General features: G+C 40.0%; 1 protein-coding gene across 4 annotated transcripts in view; it reads left to right on the plus strand.

Moving 5' to 3' along the window:
- Positions 1–26,383, plus strand: part of BNC2 (basonuclin zinc finger protein 2) — a gene marked incomplete at its 5' end in the record, with an annotated part of 427,294 nt that overhangs the window by 294,720 nt on the left and 106,191 nt on the right. For all 4 annotated transcript variants that reach the window (XM_081103987.1, XM_081103990.1, XM_081103989.1 and 1 more), the window contains one exon: positions 8,026–8,261. In XM_081103987.1, the coding sequence (XP_080960113.1) occupies positions 8,026–8,261 (236 nt within the window). The remainder of the gene's footprint in view (positions 1–8,025; positions 8,262–26,383) is intronic.

Below are 26,383 nucleotides of genomic sequence, written 5' to 3' on the forward strand. Positions count from 1 at the left end.
TAACCCTGCCTCACCTTCACTCCAAGCATCTGTTTTTCTCCTGTACTCCTTTGCTTGGTCTCGATTCTATATTCTCCTTGAAATTAAGGCAGGGGGTCTGTCTTCAAGCTTAGGCTTGCCTGTCTCTAAACGAATTTTGAAAATGAGCTACCCTAACATTTCATGTGCTGAGTAAACTCACCAAGGTCATACAGCAAATAGGTGGCAGAGCTGGGATCTAAACAACCCTTGGAGTCTGTCATAGAAACTGTCCTTCATCTGCGGGACAGCAAACACCACTGGGAACTTTACATTGTTGCTGTAAGTCGCTGTTTAAATGATCACTGAAGACTTAACTGTCTTAATTGATGAAAATTTCCACCAGTGCTTAGGGTCAGATGAAACTTGCCAAATCTGACTTAATTTTAACTGAGAAAAATTAAACCCACATTTCAATTCAAATAGATGTAGTAATGTATATTTTGAGATACATAATAATAACATGAATAAATTGTGGGCTGTGTTTCATAAATTACTAAAACAGTCCAGAATAAAAGGTGGAGCTAATAAAAGTTAATTTGGTTTACAATAGAAGTGTTATTTCTCACTAGTTAATATGTAATGATGTACTGTAATATATAACTTAAATGGATTTGTTTAAAAAATGAAATGAGGAATATATTAGAAGCCATGGTATCATTTTGATCATGTAGTTCCATTTGTGTATCACAATCAGTTGCTGGATGTTAGGGACAAATTAGATAAGGGTCATATATGAAAACATTAATTTTGCTAGATCTCATGGTCAAAAATGTTTTATGTATTTAATGAAACAAATTATATTCAGCTAAGAGTTAAGTGCTTTGGCATTCAAATCATAATTTATTTTAATTTTAGTTTTATTAACAGGATGTGGAAAATTGCCTAAGATGGAAAATGGTTAATTATAACCAAAATAAATAGTTTTATATTACTTGATTAAGTGGGTTGTAACTACCTTATCAAATGATAAGCATAGTTTCTGCAAGAAATCATGTAAAATTCCTATCCACAGGTTGTATCTAGTATTTTAAAAATTTTGTAGGTACCAGGAAATGTTCAAACTTAATTTGAGAGTAGGCATCACTTACATGCGCCCAATGCTTCTCTTCCCAAGTGATGACACCCCTAGTATTAGGAATAGTTGAAAAGAATGGCTTATCTTCAAGTATGTGGGGCTGAGGTCCAGAGGAACCATTTTCAGTATTGGGCATTTTTGCTTCGCTCTCACAGGATATTTAATAAAGAGTGACACAGTATTAAAATAGAAATGGAAGACATGAGTGCATCATCATTGCTCCACTTTCCATTTTATTTGAATTCTGAATATTCCAACAGAGACCCAATATCGGGTTCTAGGTACTCTTTCGTCATATATGTATAGTCAAGGAAACCTTTGGCAGATTCTTGGTACTTTTATTAATCATGAAGGAAAGCTTTCATGCAGCAATTAAAATCATCAAGAAAACACCAATTATTTTGGCACCCAGGAGAGTTTTACACCCTGGGCCAGTGAGTATCCTATAAGGCAAGTCAGACTATACCTTTATTTCAAAAAGAAGGATGGGTACTATTTTCAGAGGAGAAATGGGAATGGTTAATTTGCATGGGCTGGCAGGCCTGTGCTCAGGTGGATTGATTTTAGGAAAGAGTAAATACAGGATTGCAGGATCTGGAAATTGAGTCCCTATGTCTCCATACCTTTTGGAAGGCTTTCCCATATCCCAGGTTTAGGCATATAAAGTTTGAAGTTCAGTGAGTTAAGTCATCTTCTAGGGGAGTATTACAAAATATCCTACTCTGTTCATGTGATTCTTACCCATGGTTGGCAAACTGTGGCTCGCGAGCCACATGCGACTCTTTGGCCCCTTGAGTGTGGCTCTTCCTAAGCCTTATGAGAACCCTAATTAAGTTAATAACAGTGTACCTACGTATATAGCTTAAGTTTAAAAAATTTGGCTCTCAAAAGAAATTTCAGTCGTTGTACTGTTGATATTTGGCTCTGTTGACTAATGAGTTTGCCGACCACTGTTAGTCCATCCCTGCCCCCCAAACTCTCTCTGTGATTTTCAGTAGTCTGTGTGTGGTTTCTATCAGAATCATCTGTGATGATTTTTCAACCATGACCATCTCCCTGTTGCTCTTCTCCTTTAGGAGGTTGTGGCTCTGTGGCTGAGGTTTATCCAGTACCATAGTCAGTGGCTGTCACTGCTAAACATGTACTCTGCCCCCCAATCTGACAGTCATTGCTTTAATTAAACTTCCGGACACTTGTCAGAGTTTTACATGTAAAAGTATAAATCACTTTTATCGTATAAAATGTTTAATATTTTCTATGTCCTATTAAGAAGTAAACTTGTAAGTTTTCTACAAGTTTTGGCTCATCTGACTTTTTATACTTATCTCTAAATATTTTGCCTCAAGAGTTACACATTCATTGGATATCAGTGCTCTTACACACACATACCCTTAGTTCAGTGGTTCTTAAAATACTGTCCCTGGCCAAGCAGCATTAGCATCCTGTGGAGATTTGTTAAAAATGCATATCCTTGGTCCCCAGACTCAATGAATCAGGAACTCTGGGGAGGTGGCCCAACAATCCATGTTTTAACAAGCTCTTCAGCTGATTCTGTTGCACATTTATTTAAGAACCTTACCTTAGCTCTCATCCTTTCTTGCTTGTAAATTCCTAGTTTTCTTACAAGACTATGACTTCCTGGAAGAATTGCCCTCTCTTCTGTGTCCTAAAGTACTATATCAAATCTTTCTTATAGCATTGATATTACTTGCATCTGTCTACCTTTGAAGGTGGAAGCCACAACATAAATTACTTTTGCATCTGCATGCGACACCAACCTCGGTGATGAGTTAAGTGCTGGTGAATAAATGAATGTATGCATGAGTGAAGGAGAAGAGCATTTAGGAGGAGTGGTGATCAATAAGGTCAGCTGCTGTGGAGAGATCATGGAAAATAATGAAGGAGAAAAGCTATTGGATTTCATAGTAAGGCAGGTGTTGGTGACCTTTGAAATGCTTGCTTCAGCAGAGTGATGGGCAAGAAGCCCAGACTGCTGTGAGTTAGGGACTTCTAACATGATGAAGATTTCCAAGTTCCCAGAGTTTCTTATTGACTATTTATCTGAACATGTGGTAGAAACAGAATTTTCTTGGGAGACATAACTAAGTGACCTCAGACTGGTTGCTAAACCACATTGAGTCTGTGACCTCCAAATAGGTAATCATAGTTATAATGTGTGTTTTTTAATTTTTGAGAGGATAAAATGAGATCATTGTAAAACCCTGAAATGATGCATGCTATTTAGTTAGTACTTAGAGATCATTTCCTTTATTCCCCCATAATTATTTTTTATTTATTAATGTTGATGGCACTTATCACACTTTATAAATTTGTGCAAGATATGAAATTTTTAAGGACACTTCATTCCAGTCACTGGAGAAACTGCATTTGACCTGGAACTAAAATACCTTTTACTGAACCACTGACACCTGCTTTGAAATTACATGGTATCCAGCTGGAAACCCCACAGGTAGTTGTCTTAGTTAAGGCTCTTGTAGATACAAGTTACAGAATCCTACTCCAAGCAGACATAAAAAGAGAGAGTTGGTTGGCTTTTGTATCCCAAGATTCTAGGTAAAGTCCCCGCACCCAAAATGACCATGTCCGTATCTTCTGGATCAAACAATATTGGCAGTACCTGGTCTTTCTCAGACCACCTGCATCCCACCTGCCTTCCATGTGATTTTTGTTCTCAAGCATATATTTACCAGCGTCAGATTTTGAGGAAAGAGAAAAATTTCCCACTACTTATGACTAAAGCCCTTGATTCAATCTCATTGTTCAGACTAGGTCGCTTGCCCATCCCTGTGGCCAAGCGACTGGGATATGCTGGTTTTCCAGGCCTGGCTTAAGGAATATTCTTTTTACAAGATAGGGGAAGAATGATTCCTCAAAGGGAAATTCAGTTTCTGTTACTAGAATGAAAGAGAGTAGGTGCAAAGCAGGTAAAACAATTGATTCCATTTTATTGTGTAGAAAAGTATGTTTTCAAACTGTGCTTCTGGGAACTCTAGGGTTCCAACTGAGATGCTTAAACAAGTGGAAGAGAAAAAGGGATTAACAAGCAAGTTCTCTAATCCATGCTCACTCCAGCTTCACTTTTATGTATTTTTATACCCAGTTTTGGGTTAAGATTTTTATTGAAAAATGATATTTTGGCAATACCATTTGTACAGGACTACTTAGCAGGTGGTTAGGCCCATATATATATATATATATATATATATATATATATATATATATATGTATATATATATACCTAATATGAAAATTGTCCCCTCCGGAGTTCGACCGGGAGATCGTGAGTTTGATTGCTCGCTATGATGTGTGCTGACCACCAGGGGGAGGTGCAGAATGAAGGAAAGCCCCAGCCGGCAACGGGAAGGCCCCAATCAGCCCTGATCACCTGCCAGGCCTAGGGACCCTACCTGTGCATGAATTTTGTGCACTGGGCCTCTAGTAAAGTATAAAACAGGTGACTATCATTTCCCACTTCATGCCACTGAAAAAATTCTTGCCCTAACCTGCCTTCATCCCATTGACCCAACTCATATTTCTAACCCTACTAAGATCCAAATTTGAGTCCTCCACATTCAGACATAGGAAGATCATGACATTAAGCAGAAGTCCAGTTTTCAGTTTATCGATATTAATGGCACTTAAAAAATCATCACTTATTCTTTGTTCTCAAGGAGACATCCCCAAAAGTTGTTGACAACTTGGTGACTCACTATGACCTTACAATTATAAAACAGAAAATATTGATACATTCAAGAAATTTGACAGATCATGTTTGATGATATGTTTATGCCAAAATTTACAGTTGACATATGCAAGCTGGGCATTTTAATATTGTTCCAGACTTTGTCTATGGCTTATCTTCTAGGTAATTGCTGCTTAAATTGCACTCTTAAGAATCTTTCCTTATCTGTTATTGAATTTTTAAAACCTATCCAGTTCACCCTTTCATCCTCCATAACATCTCAATGTGGCCAGGTGCTTCTTTGTATAAATAAAGTTGTATTGTAATACAGACATGCCCATTAGTTTCAGTCTGACCTGCTTTCATAACCACAGAGGTGATTAGTTAGGGAAGAGAATGTAAAACCCATAAGAAGTAAAAATATTTACTATCTGGTCCTTCACAGAAAAAAGTTATTGACCTGTGTTCTATGTCTCTGTGGCTTGTAACAGAATTCCTACTTCATAACATATGTCATACTTACTAGTGTGAAGAGGAATCAGGTAATGTCCTTATTACACTCTCACTCTCTGGTATTCTCAAAAGCGTATCTAGGGAAATGTTTTTGCCATACCTATTCCACCTGTGCTCTTTCAATTATCTGAACAATTTCTCTATGTTTCTCTACCCTCAACAGGTTAGTCTTCTTTTTCTTCTAAAAACTGCCTGCCGTTTTTAAGGGGTGGGAGGGAGAGGGCTGATATGACATTTTCCCACCTAGCCTTCGAACACATTGGTACACACACCTACATGTACTCAGTGCATAAGTACAAGGTCCAAACACATGGACAAAAATCAGGATTTAGTGTCAGTTACTTCCCCCTACTAAACCCTCTCGATTTCCTATTTGTTGTGGTATAAGCAGAGTATTTTGTGACGAAGTGATTGATCTGGGCCAGGAGGGTTGATGGAAGAGAGTTGGAGAGCAGGTTTTCCCTGACCTAGTCACTGGATTCTGGAAGCAGAGCAGCCACTCAGCAGAGTAGTTAAGCTGTTCTTGAAGAAGAACGGGGATAATAATACTTCTTTCCTGCATTTTTGCAGGCTCAATGCCCTGTGGGATGAGAGAAGTCTTCAATCCCTAGGCTTGTGAATCCCTTATCTTTCCCAAACGTTAAATTAATTTTTAAGGCTATTTATTCAAAGTTGACTCAACCACTAGAATAGGAAAGATCAGACAAATCAACTGCAAGAAATGAAGTATGAGAAAACTCGAACTCTTTGACAAAGTATTCCTGGGAGTAAATGTGTTGAATGAAGCCAGCGGGTAAATGATAAGGGCCTTTACACTATGGATGTAAGAAAGCAATTTATCAAGAGTACATGAACTCTCTAGTGACCACAAGTCAGGAGGAAACCAGAGTGGAGGAGGAGCTCTGAAAAACTACATTTCAAATAAGTAAAAACCGTGTGTGTGCATGCACTTTTAAATACCTGCATTAATATGCAGAGACTCTGGTATATTCAAATAAGAGTTACTCAGCGTGCACATGTACAGTACAGTACAGTACGTACCGTTATGGGCTAAGGTGGAGGGAAGGGTGGGTGAGAAAGACCAGGCAGGGATTTAGAACTTGCAGAAACGTTGGGTACTGTACTCTCAGGTATAGTTAGAATTTGAGCCTGGATGTTACCTGAAAGCCACTGTCCTCACTCAAGAGATTAGATGACCATTTTTTCAGGCTCAGGTGTTTATCTGTTTTAATCCCCAGAAAGCCATATGTGTATAATTCTTACAATTGACCTAATGCTTTTGTGTCTTCTTCAGGAGTTCAAAGCACCTCTCAATCATTATCTCATTAATCATTGCAGCAGCATCTCTTTGAGCCCTGGATATAATACAGTGTTATCTTAATTCACTTTAAAGAAACTGAGGAAAAGTATAATTATATTATTTGCAATAGTAACTATTTGCAATAGTTAACTCCCAGTAAATCAGATAAGGATGGGGACTCGAAGTATGATCTGATCTTGGCTTTAAGATCTAGAGGAGAGAGATAATTTCTTAGATTTGAGGAGGAAAAGGCCTAATTGTTGAAATATTAATTTAATTAAAATATTTACTCTGAAAATGGTCATCCTTCGTTTTCTGTACTGAGGTAACAGCTGAAATTCACAGAACTTCTCAAACTTTGATTATAGTCATTGTTTTCCATTTTCATTTGACACTAAACCCTGGTCAGAGCTGTTTAAAAGATGACTAAATTATGGCTTGAATGTATTTTTTTCTTCTTTTTTTGTTTTGTTTGTTTTTGTCTCTCCTGGATAACTTTTATAGAACATGCCAGTGAACACTAAACTAAATCTCACAGGTGATCAGCAAGAGGTAAAAGTGGGAGACCTAAGTCTCTGGATAATCTCCCTTCGCTCCTGGTAATTTAACTTGCGAGCTCTACGCTGATGTCAGCTTTCCTTATTATTCCTTTGAAATTAGGCCTTTTAGGCCCCTGCATTCTGAAGAACATGCTTCTCTTCCTCTTTAAACCATTCAGGTTTTACAAGGGGTGGATTTTATTTTTATTTTTTTAAAATATAACTTTATTGATTTTAGAGAGGAAGGGAGAGATAGAAACATCAGTGATGAGAGAAAATCATTGATCAGCTGCCTCCTGCATGCTCCCCTAGTGGGAATGGAGCCCACAACCTGGGTATACAACCTTGACCAGAATCGAACCTGGAACCCTTCAGTCCACAGGCCGACACTCTATTCACTGAGCCAAACCGGCTAGGGCAGATTTTATTTTTTAAAATTATATTCGTCGAGCCTGTTCTTAGGACATAAGGTGGAAATTGTTCGTTTTTTCTTTGGTGGGGGAAGGGAGGACACCATGATAACTTGGGTTGCACCATAATTCAATTAGCTAATTAGTTCGTCTGGTTTGTAGAGTCAGCCACAGTCATTTAGAAACATCCTCAGTGGCTCTCTTTCTGAAAGTTGAATAGGTTTTGTATTTTCTTGCTGTCTTTTGCAGTCTGCAATTTATAAACAAAACAGGGAGGAGGTGGGAAGAGACCTATTTACATTGCAAACACTTGCTTAAAGACTTAATGTGGTTTTCCTGTGGTGATCTGCAGCCTTAGAAATGGAGCCCTGATAACTTCCAGTAACTTATTTCTGCTTTGTTTGTCCTCTCCCTTTGTCTCTTTATTCCCATCCACCTCCGGAACCTTGGTGGGACCACCACAGCCTTGGATAAGCTCAGCACCCAGCACCTGTACCACCCCACGCAAGTGGAGATTGTGCAGTCCAACGTGGTGTTTGACATCAGCAGCCTGATGCTCTATGGGACACAAGCGGTGCCCGTGCGGCTAAAGATCCTGCTGGACCGGCTCTTCAGTGTCCTGAAGCAGGAGGAGGTGCTACACATCCTGCACGGCCTGGGCTGGACGCTACGGGACTACGTTCGGGGGTACATCCTTCAGGTAGGGGGAGGACATTGAAGCTGGTGTCTGTGGCCAGCTCTAGGAGGGGTTGGGTGAAAGCCCTTGGCAAGCAAACCTGGTCTCCTTCCTGCCTGTCGCAGTCCCAGGCAGGCACACCCTCTCCTGGTTAGAACGGTGCTTTTGGCAGGCTTGCGGGGAAATTGGAAAGAAGGAGTGACGTCCCAGTGGGCTGACAGCAGGCTTCAGTGGTGTATGTTAGGAAGGAAACAGTGGCCTGTTGCCTAGTGTTGCTTTGTTTGCCTCCTTTTGAATCCAGCTCTCTCTCCCTGCACCATGAGCGCCCTGGATTCTCCAGCAAGTCTTGCTGTAGCCCTACTCAAGAGGGAGGGCTCTTTGAGGTGGGTGATGCCTGTGTGGAAATCTGAGATGACATTTCATCTGGGTTTAGTAAGGCTTGTTCTCACCCTTAATTTGTAGGTTCGGTGTTTTGTTGGTTGTCTGTGCACCCTAACTAATTATTGCTTCTTCGTCCAAATCAAAGGAAGAACTATAATGTCTATAAATTCCCCGCTTTTGTAACCAGTCAACCTTCACACTCCAAAACATGCAGGCATGGTTGTAGATTTGGCCTTCATAGCACCTGCTCTTACAGCCCAAACCCTCTCTTTGTGTCAGTAGGTCTTAAAGCTCTTCGGGGAGGCCCACAGCCTCCACTCCCTTCCCCTGCAACCTCCCGTGTCCCCCTTTCATCATATTTTGCAGTATGTTATGAGTGGTTTTGCATTGTGTACTTTGCCTCTGAAGTATTTTTATGGCCATCTGTCTTCCTATGACCCTTGAAGGGTAAATGTTGAAAACAGCATGTTGGGAGACCCCAGGACCCAAAAAGACTACATGGATGATGAAGAAGGTCTCCCTCCTGCCAGAGGAGAGCATAGTGGAAAAGGTAGACTCTGAAGTGATTTTTGAAATTTCCTGCGGGGATAATACCAGGAGGATTGAGCCCTTCAAAAAAATTGCTTTTGGCTCTGCCAGCCTGTTTATTCCCCAAGTTACCTTGTGTTGTGTGCAAGGCCTTGGCTGCCAGCTTGGTATGTGAGGAGTGGGGGCCCCGCGAGTCTCCCCTTGCTTTAACCTGGCATCAAAACACACATTCCTGTCATTCTCCTGTGTGGTCCCCCCAGGTGTTAGCCAGGGCAGGAGAGCAGGGGAGGGGTGATGAGTGAGCATAGAGAAAGAGGGGAAGTGGGATAATCTTTCTGCTCCCAGGTCTGCTATAGGAGGCAGAGAATCATATTTTTTCATTTACTGAGATGTCAACTTGGAAGGCACAGAAAATTTGGTCTTCTGAAGATGAGATGATGATGTTAATAGGAATACTTGTCTATTACATTTTCAGTGTACAGAAGACTTTCACAAGCATTCTCTCACTTGCCTCAGGATGGGGACATTTCAGTGGGGTGAGTGGAAAGTTGAAGTGCTGGGTGGCCAGGGGAACTGAGGGGGCACAAGGTCCAGGAGGAAGGGCCAGGAAAAGCAAAGCATGGAGCCAGTTTAAGGATCCCGGATCATGCTGCCTCAAGACACATCCGGGCCACGTCTTTCTGCAGACGTTTCCGCAACACGATTATTAGTGTCCATTTTGGATTGATTCTGTCCTACACCAGTGGTGGGGAACCTTTTTCTGCCAAAGGCCATGTGGATATTTATAACATCATTCGAGGGCCATACAAAATTATCAACTTAAAAGTTAGGCTGCTGTATTTGGTCAGACATTTAACTCACCCCTAATGCCTTGGCAGGGCCAGACCAAATGATTTCAAGAGCCTTATACAGCCCTCGGGCCCGACGTTCCCTGACCCTGTCCTACATGAAAGAACAGACCTCTTGCAAATGTTTGAGTGGAACTGTTAGCTAGGTTCAGCACTTTTTCCTTTATTTACTCAAGGAACTTTAGTAAATAATTACTTTATTTATTTTGCCCCAATCTAGTATTGTCCTTTCTGCCTCCACTTAGATGCTTATTAGTTTGATCATCAGTGCTGTATTTCAGTTCTGCATGTACTATATGTTTGCCTAAGCTATGTGGAGCATATGCATGGTGTCTCTCTGTCCAAACAAATAGATATTTGCATGACTGTGATTCTTTGCCATCTTAACAACCCAGCTTACGGCAGCACCTGATTGTCAGTAAATACCGAACCTTTGGATGTTCTGCGGTGTGGTCGTAATGTTCTGCCTTGACTGGTGCCTATTTTTTGTTTTACTTGAAATTATTAGAGATGTTAGTCCCCTCCCCCCCCCCAAAAAAAAAAAACCCACAAAATTTCAACATAGCTGTAAGGCAAGCTTAGAAAACATACTCCATATTTCATTTTTGTATGAGGGCTCAGGTTTTAAAGATACAAAATTGCAAGATAAATTAATGTGAGAGAAAAATTCATCAAAACCATAAACTAACCATTTATAAAATCTCTTATTGTTGAGGTCAAATATTGCATATAAAGAACACTGTCATTTATTGTTATACTTAAATTATGATTAATTTTCATTAAACTTAATATGCATTTTGACAAAGTCTCAAATTTAATATAATCTATTTCTCCATTCAGAGTCTAGAATTGACATTTTGAGAAAATCATAGATGATTTTTACATTTGAGGATCACTAGGTTTAGTTTCTGTCTTGTTTATTGATAGAATTGATATAATATAGATTTTATTTTAATGATGCTTTTTGTTATTCAGCATTTATTATCTACTTACTCCTTGGAGAAAACAGTTTTTGGTTTAGAAAAAAAGCAAGAAGTCAGAGAACACAAAACTATTATCACTTGTGTAGTGATAAAATGCTCATTTAAAAAATAATAAAGCAAATCCCCCCAAACAAGAGCTAGACTATAGAAATAAACCCTTTTTCTCTAAAGCAGTGTTATTTGACTATTGGTCAATATTTCAAAATTATATGTAGTAATGATAAAGCATGCACAAATGCCTTAGAATATAATTATATATAACATTTTTGTACAAGTAGACTATAAAATGTTCCATAGGTTGTGGAACCCTATAATGCACTGTTAGTGTACAAGTCATTTTATCTGGCTAAAACTCAATTGTCTTGTAGCCCTCAAGGCATCAATTTTAGCATTATTGCTTTCAACAACAGTATATTGAATATTATGTCAGTTAAAGGAGAATAATTATCAAGTCAAGTTAGGGTGGCTGTTAGTCTTACCACATATTGACTTGGTTAGCAGTTGGCTATAGATTGTGTTACTGGGCAAATGAAGATGTACAGGGAGGTGAACTGGGCCCAAACCTCCATCCCTAATGTATACACAGCTACTCCTGGTTTCAGAGATGGTTTTGAATGTGGAATAATAGCATGTGTCTAATTGGATTTTGAATTTTTGGTTTTGGACGTGGCGGGGAAAGAGGATCATGTCATTCACAGTATCATTTGCAAGCATGTATGAAATGGTTATTTAAAGAAAGAGGGGGATGGCAGTGATGCCACAGATTCATTTAAAAGACTAGCAATACCTTTCAAGAATTCTGTACTGTTTTGATAAAAATTACTGTTCATTTATGTGATTATCTATGTAACTCATTAGCTAGCCAGCTGGATGTAAAGTTCATAGTATATCTTGGACTACAGTGATTTAAGATTCTAGGAATATCTTAAAGATAAACAGTCCAGTATTCTCCCGTGTACCAATTAAACTATTCATTATTAAAGTACAGAAAAAAATGAGATAAATTTGAAGTATTTTTCCACAAAGTAGCAATAAGAGGAAATATGCAATTAGATGCTAAAATCTAAATATAAAGGGAAATAAGTTTTTCTTCTTCTTCTAAGGACTAATTCTTATTTCAAGTCTGTATCTCACTTATTTCCCTGTCTTTGGCCTAGGATATAAAAATATAGGTGATTATCACTGTTGAATGTAAGCATTTAAAAATCAAGTTTTCACAGTCCCTGTTCAATTTGAATTTGTGACTGACTTGCCTGGGCTCGAGACTATCTGTGGAAATCTTCTTTGCAAATGAGTCCTGCCAGAATTCAAGGAACCATGTCAGACACTCGGAATAATTAGCTGAGGCGTCAGGCCTTGTGAGAGAATGAATAGTGATGCACGTTTCAAATCACCTGTGTCTTGAAACCATCAGAACTAATAGAACAATCAGCACTTTAGAAGAACATGTCCCAGAGTATTGGGGATGGTTTGGGGGGAAGCATTAGTCTTCTGGAGATTGGAGATTTGACTTTAGATTTGGGAAGAAGTACACTCTTGCCTCTTCTCTTGGAGCCTCTTGATAACAGTAGCATAATACAGGCTCTGAGGTGTTCTGGAATAAGTGGTTTGTGAGAGTAGGTAAGTAGCGTCCACCAACCTTTCCCACTTAGTAGCCTTTTTCTGTCTCAGCCGTGGGCAAACTACGGCCCGCGGGCCGCATCCGGCCCGTTCAGCTGTTCTATCCGGCCCGCAGAGCTGAAAGAGCGGAGGGTTCTCTTGCTCTCCCCTTCGCTCCTTCACCAGCAGCAGTGTTAACATGGCAACGTCGGGAAACACGGCCGCAGCTCCTTCTGAGTCCAGTTTAAGAACCCATTGTGGCCCTCGAGTCAAAAAGTTTGCCCACCCCTGTACCATAAGAAGTCTTCAGTTCCCGAACACACTCGGCTCTTCTTCAACTTGGCCTGTTTGTGAGCACAGTTTCTTCGGCCTGGATTCCCCTACTTCTCTCTCTGCATGGGCAATTTCTTGTCTGTTAGGGGTCAGCCCCACTTTTTCCCAGAGACCTATTCTGTGCAGTTTCACCAATGCAGGTCTTCTCCAGTGTGGCTCTGTTTGAGGATTCTGTTTCCCTTAAGCTCTAATCCAAATTAAAATTAATCAATTAAATCAACTGTTAAAATGTTTGTTTTTCCCCCTGCTTCCTCACTAGGGAACACTGTAAAGGCAGGGTACTCAATAACTATCTGTTAAATGACTGGGAAAAGAAACCTGCCTAACCTGGCATAACTTGATATTTCACCAAGGAACTCGCAGAATATATTCAGTAACTTCGTTTGGTCCAAGGGCCCTTCATCTTCCTTCAGGTTTCCTGGGGACTAAATTCTGTGACCACAGCTGGGTTGGTGAAAGCATTAAGAAGAGAATCAAGAAGTCTAGAGGTCTGTATAGAATAAGTGTTTTGTGGTAGAAAAACATCAATATTAAGCAAACACTTGCATCTAAACAGCCCTTTGTGCAGCAAGTTCCCATATTAATTAGTTTTTTGAGTTCCCAGTGAATTAACATTTGGAGTAGTTGAAGCTCAAAGAGGTTACTTAAGCGACTTTCCTGTGATCACAGAAGCTGTAAATTGGCACAGCTGATGCATGGTAAGCTTCCTGAGGAAGAGAACCCCTCGGCACACAGCTGGGCACATAGTAGGGCTTACCAAATGTTGAGGGAGGAAATTTTGAAGTCTGATTTTAACTCTGACTCTATAGGCAGTGTTTGGATAGGTTTTGTGTTTTTGAGACTCCAAAGCTGTCTTTCCAGAACTAGAATCTTGTAGCATGAAGTGGTATGGTTTGGGAAACAGAGAAGGTCCAAGAAACCTGAGCTGACAGACTAAGTTAAGATCTCTCTTAGAGTAAGAGGTCGGCCCTCGGACGTAGGTGCTCTCCCTCACACGGTGGTGTCATCCCCGTCCGAGAGCGTGGCGCGGCCCCTTCTCGGGTCCCCTTCTGGAAGGAATAAAAGCAAACGTTGCAAAGCGCGTGGCCTGAGTGAGGGGGGGACCGAGGAGCGGGTTTCAGGGGCTGCCTGGCTGGGCGCACTGGGCAAGGTCGTGGCCGGCCACCCGCAGCTGGCGCTGGCCATGGGCAGCTCGGCGGCCTAGTTGCCTCAGCACAAGGGGGAGGCTGCGGGGGTTTCGATCTGAGTCAGGATGAGCCGCGGTCCGCGGGTGAAGGCGGGGCAGGAGGCTGGACTGGGGGCGGGGTAGAGTGTTGACACTTTCACTCCCCACTGTCCCTTCTTTCTGGGGCGCAGGCCACCGGGCTGAGAGTGGGGGAGTGGGTGTCCATTCATCCCAGGCAGCTTTATTCCCTTTTGACCTGTTCCACTTGGTCTGTTCTGAGCACTTCTAGGTCTACTGGTGATGGCAGGGGAGGGTGGGGACTCAGCCAGGAAGGAGGGTCTGACCTCATCATCCATCTCCACCCTGGATCCCTGCCTCCACGTGGTCCCCCAGCTTTCGGGCCCCTCCAGTGCGTTCAACAGAGGGCCATCAGCATGATCTAGCTAAAATGAGATCTGGCCTGGCCACTCCCCTGTGAAAGGACTTCAAGGCTCCCCATTGCTTCTAGAATCAAATCCAAATTCCTTCCCCTCCCTCTGTCCCTTGCTTCCCACAGCTGCCTTTTTCCGCGTGGGCTCCAGCCACCCTGGGCAATTTCTCATTCCTGCTATGGACAGTGGGGGTGCACTTCCAAGCCTTTGGCCTTTGCACATGCTGTTTTCCTTCTTTGGAATGCCCTTCCTCCTCTAATAAGTCTGGAAAATTCTTCAACCCAGTTCAGATATCATCTCCAAGATACCAAGATCCAGCTCAGATACCATCCTCCCTTCCTTTGATACCTGCCCTCATTGGCTGTAAGCTAGCTTCCATAGTTCTTTGTACACAACCCAATTACAGCAGGCACCAGGTCAAAAAAAAGAAAAAGAAAAAAAAAATCTCTCTTATATTTGGTGGATCATAACTGCCCAACCATAGGCAACATTAGGTGAAATTGGTTCCCCTTTATGGTATTTTTTTCTCGGCTATTTTTAAGTATTCCATCTTGTTTCTGGTTACCTTTGCTATTTCATGACCAAAACCTTTTCTCTAGATCTGATGTTTATCGTTAATACTTCATTGTGAATTCTGCTCTTTGACTTACCTTTTCAGGGATACATGCCTTTTGTAATTAAGTGTAAAAAAGGGGGTGTGTTTTTTCCTTTTCATTTTATTTTTTCCCTAATTAATAAGATTTCAAGTTTCTTTCATGTTCAGGGGGTGGAACAGAGGTGAAATAGCTCTTTTCTGGGTCCATAAAAGGATACCAAGTTGAATGGAAAAGGAGGAACCAATACTGATGAGAATATTGGGCTAAAGTCCCAGTTCTGCCACTGATTACTTATGTGAATATGGAAAATTTTGCCAGTCTCAGCCATAGTTTCTTCATCTTTAAAATTGAGATAACCCTTTATACCTCTCTTACTTTTGAGTGGCAAAGGATGAAGTGATGTAGATGAAAGCATGTTGTAAACTCTTACTCAAAAGGGTATCATTTTTCACTTACATCTATGCATAAACCTAACTCTGATCAGTTACTGCAGGGAAATAGTAGGTGCCAAACCTGTTTCTCTGCAGATGTCAAATGCTTAGAAAAAGATAAGAAATCCATTGTAGGTTTTAGTTAATATCATTAGAATAAATGCTAGTTGTTTCAGTAAGTACACCCTGAAATTTTAGTGGCCTAACACAATAGGAGTTTGTTTATCCCTCTCATCAAGACCAGTTAGCATTTCTGGGTGGTGAATGCTTTCCTCTTAGAGTTGATTTGAGGAGAGGTCATTTTAGGGCCCCTGCCATTTTATGGCTTTTCCATTCTCTGGGGCCTTACCTTCCTCATCCAGGTGGCAGCCCTAGGAGAGGTGAGGGTCTTTATGGGAGGTTTTCATGGACCTGGCTGGAAAGGAGAGTGACTTCTCCCCACATGTCACTGATCCGAGCTTGTATCTAAATGGAGCCAGCTGACTGAGGGGGTCTGGGACATGTAGTGCCAGGCTGAGCAGCTGCTCCCGGCTCTATCTGTGCAGCATAGAGGATGAGCACAGGTCAGGGCCTCACTCAGGTGTGGTGGCATAGCCATCATTCTGCTTATTTTTAATACAGTTGGACCAGGAAAGCTTAGAGCAGCAGATTAGTGTGGTAAAGGTAAGTTAATGGGTTTGAATCCTGGCGCCAGTTCTTACTAGATATGTGGAAAATAGGGTCTGTATCCCTTAACCTATATGCCCATAAAGTATTGAGTAGTATCACTTGCCTGAGTATCCAGTAAATGTTAACTACCAATGTTTATGATGATGACGAAAAACATGATGACATTAACTATTTTGCCAACATGGCCATTTTAGACCTTTGTGTATACAGCAGCCTTAAATCCTGATGTTTTATATTTCACCTTGTCTTTTAGAACAGTGCTCCCCAACCAGGCAGGCCAAAGGGTATCTACTATTCAATTGTAAATAAAGAATACATTTGTGCATATACTTATGAACACAGACAAACACGTACATACTAGTAATGCATGCTTGATTACATATAATGAGCAGGAGGGCATAGTGACAAAGCTTTTGGACTTGCGAGTGGGACAGACTGGGGTATGAATCCTATTTTCACTTTTTGATAGCTCTGTTACTTATGATAGGTCATTTTACATGTTTGAGCCTGAGTTTCTTCATCTGTAAATGTTAAATGAAATGATATTTATAAAGTGCTTAGTGAAGTAAATAGTCTATAAGACTCTCATTAGTATTAACCAATATTGCATTGTGAGTGAATATGCATGTGTGTTATTTTTTTAGTTTTGACTCATTCCATATATGACTATCATTTTTATTACCCTCTATCTCAATAACTCTTCTAATACTTTTCCAAGCACCTGACATAGAATGAATGAGTACTTGATGAATTTATTAAGCTCATTAGAGCATCTGAGCTTTCACCCCATTGTATAAAGTAAAATTATTTAAAATAGGCACCCTTTTTAAAAAATATGTTTTAATTACTTCAGAGAGAGGAAGGGAGAGGGAGAGCGAGATAGAAACATCAATGATGAGAGAGAATCATTGATCAATTGGCTGCCTCCTGCGTTTCCCCCATTGAGGATCAGCCACAACCTGGATATGTGCCCTGAGTGGGAATCGAACCATGACTTCCTGGTTCATGAGTGGCCACCCAACCAAGAAGCCACACTGGCCAGCCTAGGCATCCTTTTTATGGGTATTGTCTGACCTCACAGATTTTTAGGAATATTCCAGAGCAGAGTCTGATAGTCCTTGAAATAGCAAAATTTATTGATTACCTTGTGCTGAGTACACAAAAGAAGATTTCCCAGGAAACCCTCACTCAAATGGACAAAGTAGCTATAAACACATCACTCAAGTTGTATGATCAAAGTGATAAAAATGCACAGATGATCATAGGGTTGATGTAGAAGAGGGATTTTTTGACTCAACTAAATACTGCATTATCACCACCATGATGTGAAGTGTCTTTGCATCGTGTCCTTTTCATGTCAACAACATGTGCATCTGTTTCAGAAGAGAAGGATCACAGGTATGAATGGTCAAGATCCCCCTGTCTTTGTCAGGGATATACAAAAGGATGATGATCCAGGTTAATGTGCTGTATTCAGAGTGTCTGTTTTCCAGAGTGCTTGGACCACTGTAGAAATTATCCCAGCAGTCCTCCCAACCTCCCTATTAGAGAGATATTTTCAGAGACTGTTATTCCCAGTTTTAAAGTTATCGTGGCTGAAGGCCTCAGGCAGGGTCAAAGCTGGAAGTGGAATACAGGGGTTTTTGAATCCCTTACCAAAGCTGTAACTATTTGAACAGCAATGAAAGCAAACATCTTATATCCAAGGACATAGCTTGGTGTTTTGTGCTCAGAGTTCAAATAAAAGTATTCCCCCCTTTATCCTTTCAAGGTAGAAATACATAGCTCACCAAATTCCAGTGTGGAATTCAGTGACTGCTAGAATAGGATTTGTGTCTATGGGACACGGAGAGAGGGTTTTGTATTTCCCAAGAGGAGCAGAAATGAGGCCACAGCTCTCTGGCCATTCGCCATTTGATAAAAACCAGTTCAGATGTACTTGAAATGGATATTCTCTGTGATGGCACTGATTAAACCATGTGATCTCCAGAGCAACACTCTAACGTACTCCTTGTTGAATTTAGAGTGGAGATCTCTTAAGCCTTGGGTTTAGACCTCAATTCGACCTCCAATTAGCTCTTTAGCCTTGCAAAAAGTACATAATTTCTATGAGCCTCATTTTCCTGATAATACATACCTTCTTAGTGGAGTTTTGAGGATAAAGAGAACTAATTTCATAGACAAGCTCAGTAAACCTTAATTCCTTCAGTAGAACAATTTTCCGGTCCCCACCTACCACAATCCTTAAGATTCTAGAGCAGCAAAAGCTTTGTGATTTTCTGTTTAACTATATGTATATTATATTTGAGCCACGGTGCCCTCTTCTTATACCCCCCCCCCCACTTTGATAGAAGGAGCAGGTTGAGGATGAGAGGGGCTTACACAGGAACTGAAATCTGTTATGACTCTAGCAAAGAATCATGGGATCCTCTCAAGATCCAGCCCTCGTCTACCATCTGTTTCTTTTGAGTGACCTGCATTTCAAATACTCATATGTGAAATGATGACGGGCTGTGAAAAGTAGAAAGTAAGATGAGGATCTGTGTGGGTTTCTGGAAGCTTTTGCTAAATCCATACAGGTGGGACAAACATAAATAAAGATTCCTTTTTTTTTGATTTATATACAATAGCCATATAAATAATGCTAGCAGCAATTGGAAAATGGAATGCAGGCCAATACATTCTGCTAGTAGAATGTAAGTGACCACTGCCAAATTGAATTACTCCAGGAAGACCTGTTGAAAGAGGAGATTCTTAAGGAAGAAGAAAGATATTGTTACACAGTAGAAAGGATGGAACAAACATTTTTCTGAACAGGAAGAATGCTGTGTTGGGAAGAGGTGTGAACATGTTTAGGGGGGAGAGTTGCATTTCAGTTAGGTGAGTAGCATTGAACTGTAGTGTTGGTGAGCGTGGGGAAGCCGGGCCTGGGTCCATTGATCTGAAGCCCTTTTTGATTCTCCTGGTTTTGGTATCACCATTCCTTTCTAAGGGGTGTGACTAGTGATTCTGTTAGTCACTTACAAATCTGGCATTTGTTGCTAATAACTTTGAAACTTAAAATGCAGCCCAGACAGTGTTGCGCAGTGGTTGAGCGTTGACCTATGAACCGAGAGGACACTGGTTCAATTCCTGGTCAGGGCACGTGCCCGGGTTGTGGGTTTGATCCCCAGTGGGGCATGTGCAGGAGGAAGCTGGTCAATGCCTCTCTCATCATTAATGTTTCTACCCCTCTCACTCTCCCTTCCTCTCTCTAAAATCAATAAAACATATATATATATATATTTTTTAAAAAAATGCAGATCACTGGCCAGTGACTTCATGAACAGTTGTTTTAGGAATCTACCCCTGAGGTGAGGCCCTGTTGCTGTCTAGGAAATGTTTTCATTTGTTAGTGGCAATTCAGTGACGTGTTGTGTCCTCTCTCTCTCTGCCTGTTTGTCATTTGCTTGCTTTCTCAGTCAAGGTAGACTTGGGATGGGGGACTTGGAGAGAAGCTTGGACAGTGATAGTTTTGCATTTCAGCAGTGGAATATCTTGCAGTGACTACAATAGACCCTAATATGTAAAACCCCAAAATACGAAAATGAGATGTTGATTGGCCTGCATTCTCATCTTCAGGTTACTGTGTAATTCTTACCTACAGCCACCAGGAAAGCATTTTTCAGAGACTTTGAGAACTGAAGGTCCTTTCTGTAAGGAAATGCTTTTTAACCTGGTCTTCTTGTTCTCGTGTAATTTTCTCTCTTTAACAAAGCCATAATAACAGTGGCCGAGGCAGCTTTCTAGTTAGTGTGAGTAATGTGGTTACTGTATTTTCTATTTTTATTTTAATGTTTTACTTGCTGTGTTTCTTTTTTTGTTTTTTTGTTTTCAAAAATAGCAGTTGAATAAATGTAACTCAAAGACTGGTGCACACTGCATCCTCTGTGGGATACAGTGCTGCAGGAATACTATAAACGACAGGCATTTCCCCACGCCCCTCCTCTACCCCCTCTTCAGATTCCTCAGTGGAATAAACAGGAGGATGTTTGGAACACAGACCACTGAAAACTTTGGTCAGGTTAAGGCCAGGCTTCAGAGAAATTGACATTTAAACTATAGAGAGTATGTATCCTGTAGGTTTCTGTCTCTAGAGTACCCATTAATATTAAGCCTGCTTATTTTTTGGTGTGTTGATAAGACACGAAATTAGGTAGCCAGGGATGCACCTTAAATTGGTTCATTCATTTGCTTCGTTTCACAGTATGCAGACATGTCTTGAAATTTTAAATTAACAACAACAAAATAAACTTAAACTCCTCTTGAAAGACTAATTAGGAACTACTTGTGTCCGTGTCCTGTCATCTCTGCCAGGATTAGAGTTCATGCTGAGTATATTCCATTGAGTCAGCCATCATTCCATCACCAGCAGGGATTGCTTTTCCACGTATTGACATGTGAGGGAATGTCTGCCTTGCAGTAGCCATGGGCTTGTGCCAGATTTTGAGATCCATAGGGGCAGTGCTGGGAGCTTTTCAATTCTGAATCAGAGATCCAATTCATAATAGCTGAGCCAGGGAAACCGGGTTGAATCTGTAGCCAAAACCATGGTCTCTCTCTCTCACACACACACACACACACACACACACACACACACACACACACCCCAAAACTTTTTTTTCCCCTTTCCCTTTTCGCAGTGCTTTATTGTGTTAAAATTATGAGCGCCTCTGTCCATTGATCCTCTGGTGACTTTACATTGGATTCAAATTGTGGTCTCTTAGGTGAAAAGGTCAGTGTTTTATTCATTCAGCTGCACATCAATGGAGATTAACTGAGATCAGTACAAGACATTTGGATCCTGCCAGACCTAGGGCACCTGAAAGAAGTGTATTTCTTTTCTCCCTAGCCCTCAATATGCCTGCTGCAGGAGGGGATGGCCCGCTCTGCTGGGAGTGGGGGAGGGTTTGATTGGCAATGCGTTAACTGCCTCAAATCCATGGCCATAGGGTGAGTGAGAATCCCAGAGAATCAAACATGTCATCTATGTAGCATCACCTGATTTAGTGCTTTTCCTCAAGTCTGAGGTGTCTCCAGGGGCCTTTTTTCCCCTGCAGCCCTGATCTTTCAATGAGGTGCTAGTGTCTGTCCTGAGCAATAACAAGGAAAAACCATGGAGTGTGAACAGCTCTTATTAGGGGTGTAAATGTCATTAAGGCCTTTGTAGCCTTCTCTGCAATCTGGATGCTCTTGTCAAGAGAGTGACTTACTGAAGCCTCCTTTAAAGTCATATAAATGGAATTAAGATGATGTACTTTTACATTTTAATTAAGCAAAGCCATTAGCTCCCTTTGCTTATGCATTTTTTGTAGGCAATCATGCTTGTGTCTGATAAAGATAGCCCTCTAAGATAAAACTGTTGAAAAAATCATCTATAACATTTATTTGAAGGATTTGAGAAATATTTGGTTTCCTCTAAATCAAAGTTTTAGATAGTGTTTGGTGTTTGTGAGGAGCAGACATTTCCCTTACTTTAATTTTATAAGGACCCATGTACCCAGGTACCTGATTATAATATGCATATTTTCATATGTGGCATGGGAAAACACTAGTAATTACGTTAGTGAGTAAATCAGTCTGGATTAATGAAAAGTCAGAAACATATAATGTTCAAATGATTTTATTATTTTCAATACATATACAGATATCTTTCTAGTGAATTCCCCTTCTGTAAAATTCTAGTATTTGCTTCTGTAAACCTCTTCTGCAAGAATTTCAAATTAATTTCTCATCCTTCTGGGTTGTATCTTTGAGGTACAAAATTAAAAAAACATGTCAAATAGTTGAATGGTAGGAGAATCGGTTATAGAAAGAAAATTGTTTTTTTTTTAACTATGCATATTAATTTTGAATAAAAAATATTAATTGAGACATCTGGTTAAAATTTGGGGAGGTATTCCAGAAAACTTACAGGGAAGTTAGAGGTGGTGAATGGAAATTAATTATACATTACCCATTTTATTAATTTAATATTTATAATTTAATGTGTTATCATTACTTAATGTACAGACTGTTTCAAATTTGATCCTCCACTCCTTTTTTAATATTCCATTAAGTGGCAAATTTTCCTTACATTGTGTTTGTTTTTTCTATTTTGAGGGTTTAGGAAAATGTATTCTTTCAATAAATATTTACTTGAGTGGCTGCTGTATTCAGATGGTAAAGAGACTGACACCATGATCCTCTCTATGTAGCCCTCGGTTTGGTGGACGTTGGGGTTCAAGTTAAGCTAAAGAAAAGCAGAGGTAATTCGTGTGTATTTTCTAATAAATACATATAAACATGACCTATAATTAGAGCAATAATGAGTTATATGTAAATAGCTTGTGGGGGCATATTTCCAACTTACTTGAAAAGTTAATGCTTTAAAGAATTTTAAACATACCCTGGTTGTCTTGGTTGTACTATTGCTTCAAACTCTGCAATTAAATGACTGGCTACACAAAATTAATTTTCAAGCCAGTGTCCAATTTTTAAATTAAAAGCATTTATTTTACTCTGAATTATTGAGATTTTGCTGTCTGTTGTAGAAAACTCACCTATACATTAGATCACAGAAGTTAGGTAACAAAGAGGTATTTCCTTCCAGTTCATGAGCTCATAAATATTTTGACAAGTTAATAAAACCGTATTTTAAAGTTCCCTTTTAGTGAGAATTCAGATATCAATTTGAACCTCATCAGGATCGTTTTTGCAAAAGCTACCTGTGCAGTCACTCACTTAGAATGAGAAACTTTCCATGGAATGACTATTGCCAGTGCCACTTGGGGAGTAATTGGGTCAGTTAAAATGTAGATGTTTTATATTAAATTATAATATATAAAATACAAATATAATTATTTTAATTATAGTAAAAGAAATAACATCGGATTTGGAATTCGTCTATATTCCCTTTGTTAGTTTTCTTTGCTCAGTATGTAGAATTTCAGTTCACCGGATTGCTTATTTGCCTTATAAATAATATGTGTGTGATTGAAGAAGGTGAAAGTCTGGTTCTTACGGAATATAGTCTCAGATTTGGTGATACAGTCAGAAGGGCCATCCGACAGCCCCATCTGCTTGCTCCTTTCTGTTCTCTCTGTTCTCCCTTACACCTGGATCCAGGCTGTTAATATAAACGATGCTTTCTGAAGTTCACATTTTAGGACAACTTTGACAGAGATGTCTGGAGTACCGGGATTATCAAAGATGTACAGTAAAACCTCTTCATAAATGTTTTTCGAGGCACCAGATGGAAGGAAGCTTTACTGCGTTATATTTCCCATATGGAAAAGTATCGGAGACCTGAAAGGGGCACACCCTTGCAAAGGGAATACTTCTTGAAAAGGAACTTTATGAAAGGAATGCTGCAGGATAGGGTTTTCACGTATGATTTATTCGCCGGAGCATATTGCTTTGAAGGCCCAAACAGCATCCTGGATATACGTTGTGGTTTCCCAGACCTGAAAAGTGTCTGATAGTTTAAATTTCACAAACTTTTTAGATTTGCCCATGCCACAGGACAAATTGTCTTGCTGGGAGTCTGGTTGCCATTTATTTTAGTCAAGGTTTGACTTTTGTTAAAATCGTTGGATTGGGTTTCATCATGAAAGATCAGTGTCCCTTTTCCTTCATGTGTTATTTTATATTAATTAAAACTCAAGATGGTAGAATTAAAAGTGTTATGTGGTGACTACAGTGTTCTTTTATTTTTTGAAGAATATATCTTATGATCAATTTCACTTAGTAAATTATATAATGCTAAGAAAGGGCTTGGAGGATCATGGTTCTTTCGCTGCTTTCCACTTTATAGGATTTTTGTGAAAGAGTAATTGCAGAAGTTAAAAAATACACTTTGTGAAATTTTTGCAAATGATACCATAGTGTTTGAGTGAGATGCAAGGAGAGACTCAATGTACTTATGCAATGAATAACATCAGGTTTCTATAGTATATATTGAAAAGATGGTCCTTAATAGTCATTGAATATATTGCATATAACTTCTTTTTGAAAGGCATTTACAGAATTAAAGCATAATTTTTCTACAAAATAAATGCATGAATGGTATATACAGCTTCTATCCAAAGTAGTTGAAAAACCTAAATCATTATGTTAAGTATGGAACCCCTGAATCTGTTTTCAGAAAAATTTTTCTGCTGTATAGATGTTAGTGAGAATGATAGATGGTAATATGTTGTGTCAGACTTTAAATATTTAGTTCTGATAAAAATAATACATTGAATAGAGGGAATTACCTCTGTATAACTGAACTAACTTTGAGGAGCATACAGTTCATTGCATAAAAAAGACAATATAAACAGATAAAAACTGCTTTTGTATTATTCCATTGTATAGATGTACCACAGTTTTTTAATCCACTCATCTGCTGATGGGCACATAAGCCGTTTCTAAATCTTAGCTATTGCAAATTATGCTGCTATGAACATAGGGGTGCATATAACCTTTCTGATTGGTGTTTCTGGTTTCTTGGGATCTGTTCCTAGAAGTGGGATCACTGGGTTAAATGGGAGCATGGATGGAACTGGAGAGCATTATGCTAAGCGAAATAAGCCAGTCAGAGAAAGATAAATATCACATGATCTCACTCATTTGTGGATTAAAATGAACAACATAAACTGATGAACAAAACAGATCCAGAGACAGAGAAACATCAATCAGATGTTCAGACCTCAGAGGGAAGGTAAGGGAGGGTGGGGGTAAGGGGGAGAGATCAACCAAAGGACTTATATGGAAGCATATAAGCAGAACCAATGGACATAGACACTAGGGGGGGCGGGCGGGGGGGGGGCGCAATGAGGGAATAAGGACACATATGTAATACCTTAATCAATAAAGAAAGAAGAAAAAAAACTGCTTTTTTTTAGTAAAAGTTTGGTTTAGAACAAAACCCAAAATTTGGCTTAGAAAATGTTTCCATATTTTAATCATTTCTTTCCCAAATATATCTGTGGGGAAAGAGTAAAAATGTGAAGATTGATCTCTTTTCATTTGAATTAGAATATTAGTTTGAGTTAAAATTCTATGAGGTATTTATGGGATGCAAACAGAGATTTATTTAATGTTAATGGTTACTGTGGACAGGACTTAAGTACAAGACCCTCACAGGGAAAGGGGAGTATTTTTCCTCCATTTCAGATAGGCTCTGCGAATCATGGTTATCAAAAGAAGTGAACACGAAGCAAAAAGTCCTTGTTTTTGTGTTTTAATTTGTGGGGCTGGAAACACATATTTAGATATTAATAAAAACCTACATACGTCAAGTTATTAGTAATTTCCTTCTCAGACCTTTTGCAGAAAAGAGTATTGTCGAACTTCCCAAGGAAGTTCACAGTGGTGGTTTTAGATGGCCTTTATAAAATTCCACCAGCATTTTGTACTTTTGCACAATGTTGAGTGCCCTTAACAAAGTCAGTGAGACTGAAAGATGGAGTAGTCTTGAGGAGCATTGGGAGAGGTTTAGCAAGCCGGGTGGAACCAGAGACCCAAAAGCAGATCGGCCGGCTTACAGTTTTGTTTCATTGGAAGTTGATTTCTCTTTGAATGATGAGCATATTAGTTATCCACTGTTGCATTACAAACCACCTCATACTTGGTGGCTTAAAACAACCACTTTTTTTTTCTTGTTCACAAGTCTGTGGGTCAACTGGGAAGTTCTTTAGGGATGTAGTACATGGATGGATGGGCTCGGGGGTTGGGGGCAGAGGGCTGGTCTGTCTGGGATGGCCGCCTGGCTGTCAGTTGGGGCAGTGGATGTAACTGGACACTGTGTCACTCATCATTGAGCAGGTTAGCCTGGTTGTATTCAAATACAGATAGGTGCAAGATTCTGAAAGAGTAGTAGGAGAGGACAAGTCCACATGTGCAACCACTTTTAAAGCGTGTGCTTGCTTCATGTTTACTAGTATCCCATGGCCCAACGCAAGTCACAGAGAATAGCCCAGAGCCAGGGTAGGAGGTGATTGCTCCAGGACACACATACAAGGAAGCCCGAGCAATTTGGCACTAGTACTGCAACCATCGGCCACCAGATGAGTGCCTTGGGAAGCTTCACTTGGTCGTGTTACCTGGAACTGAGGAGAGAGGAGTCCTGAGCCAGGCTGTCTAGTTTGGAAGCAGTCATGTTAATTCCAGTAGCAATAA

Source organism: Myotis nattereri, assembly GCF_964212035.1.
Source record: "Myotis nattereri genome assembly, chromosome: 12".
NCBI lineage: Eukaryota > Metazoa > Chordata > Mammalia > Chiroptera > Vespertilionidae > Myotis > Myotis nattereri.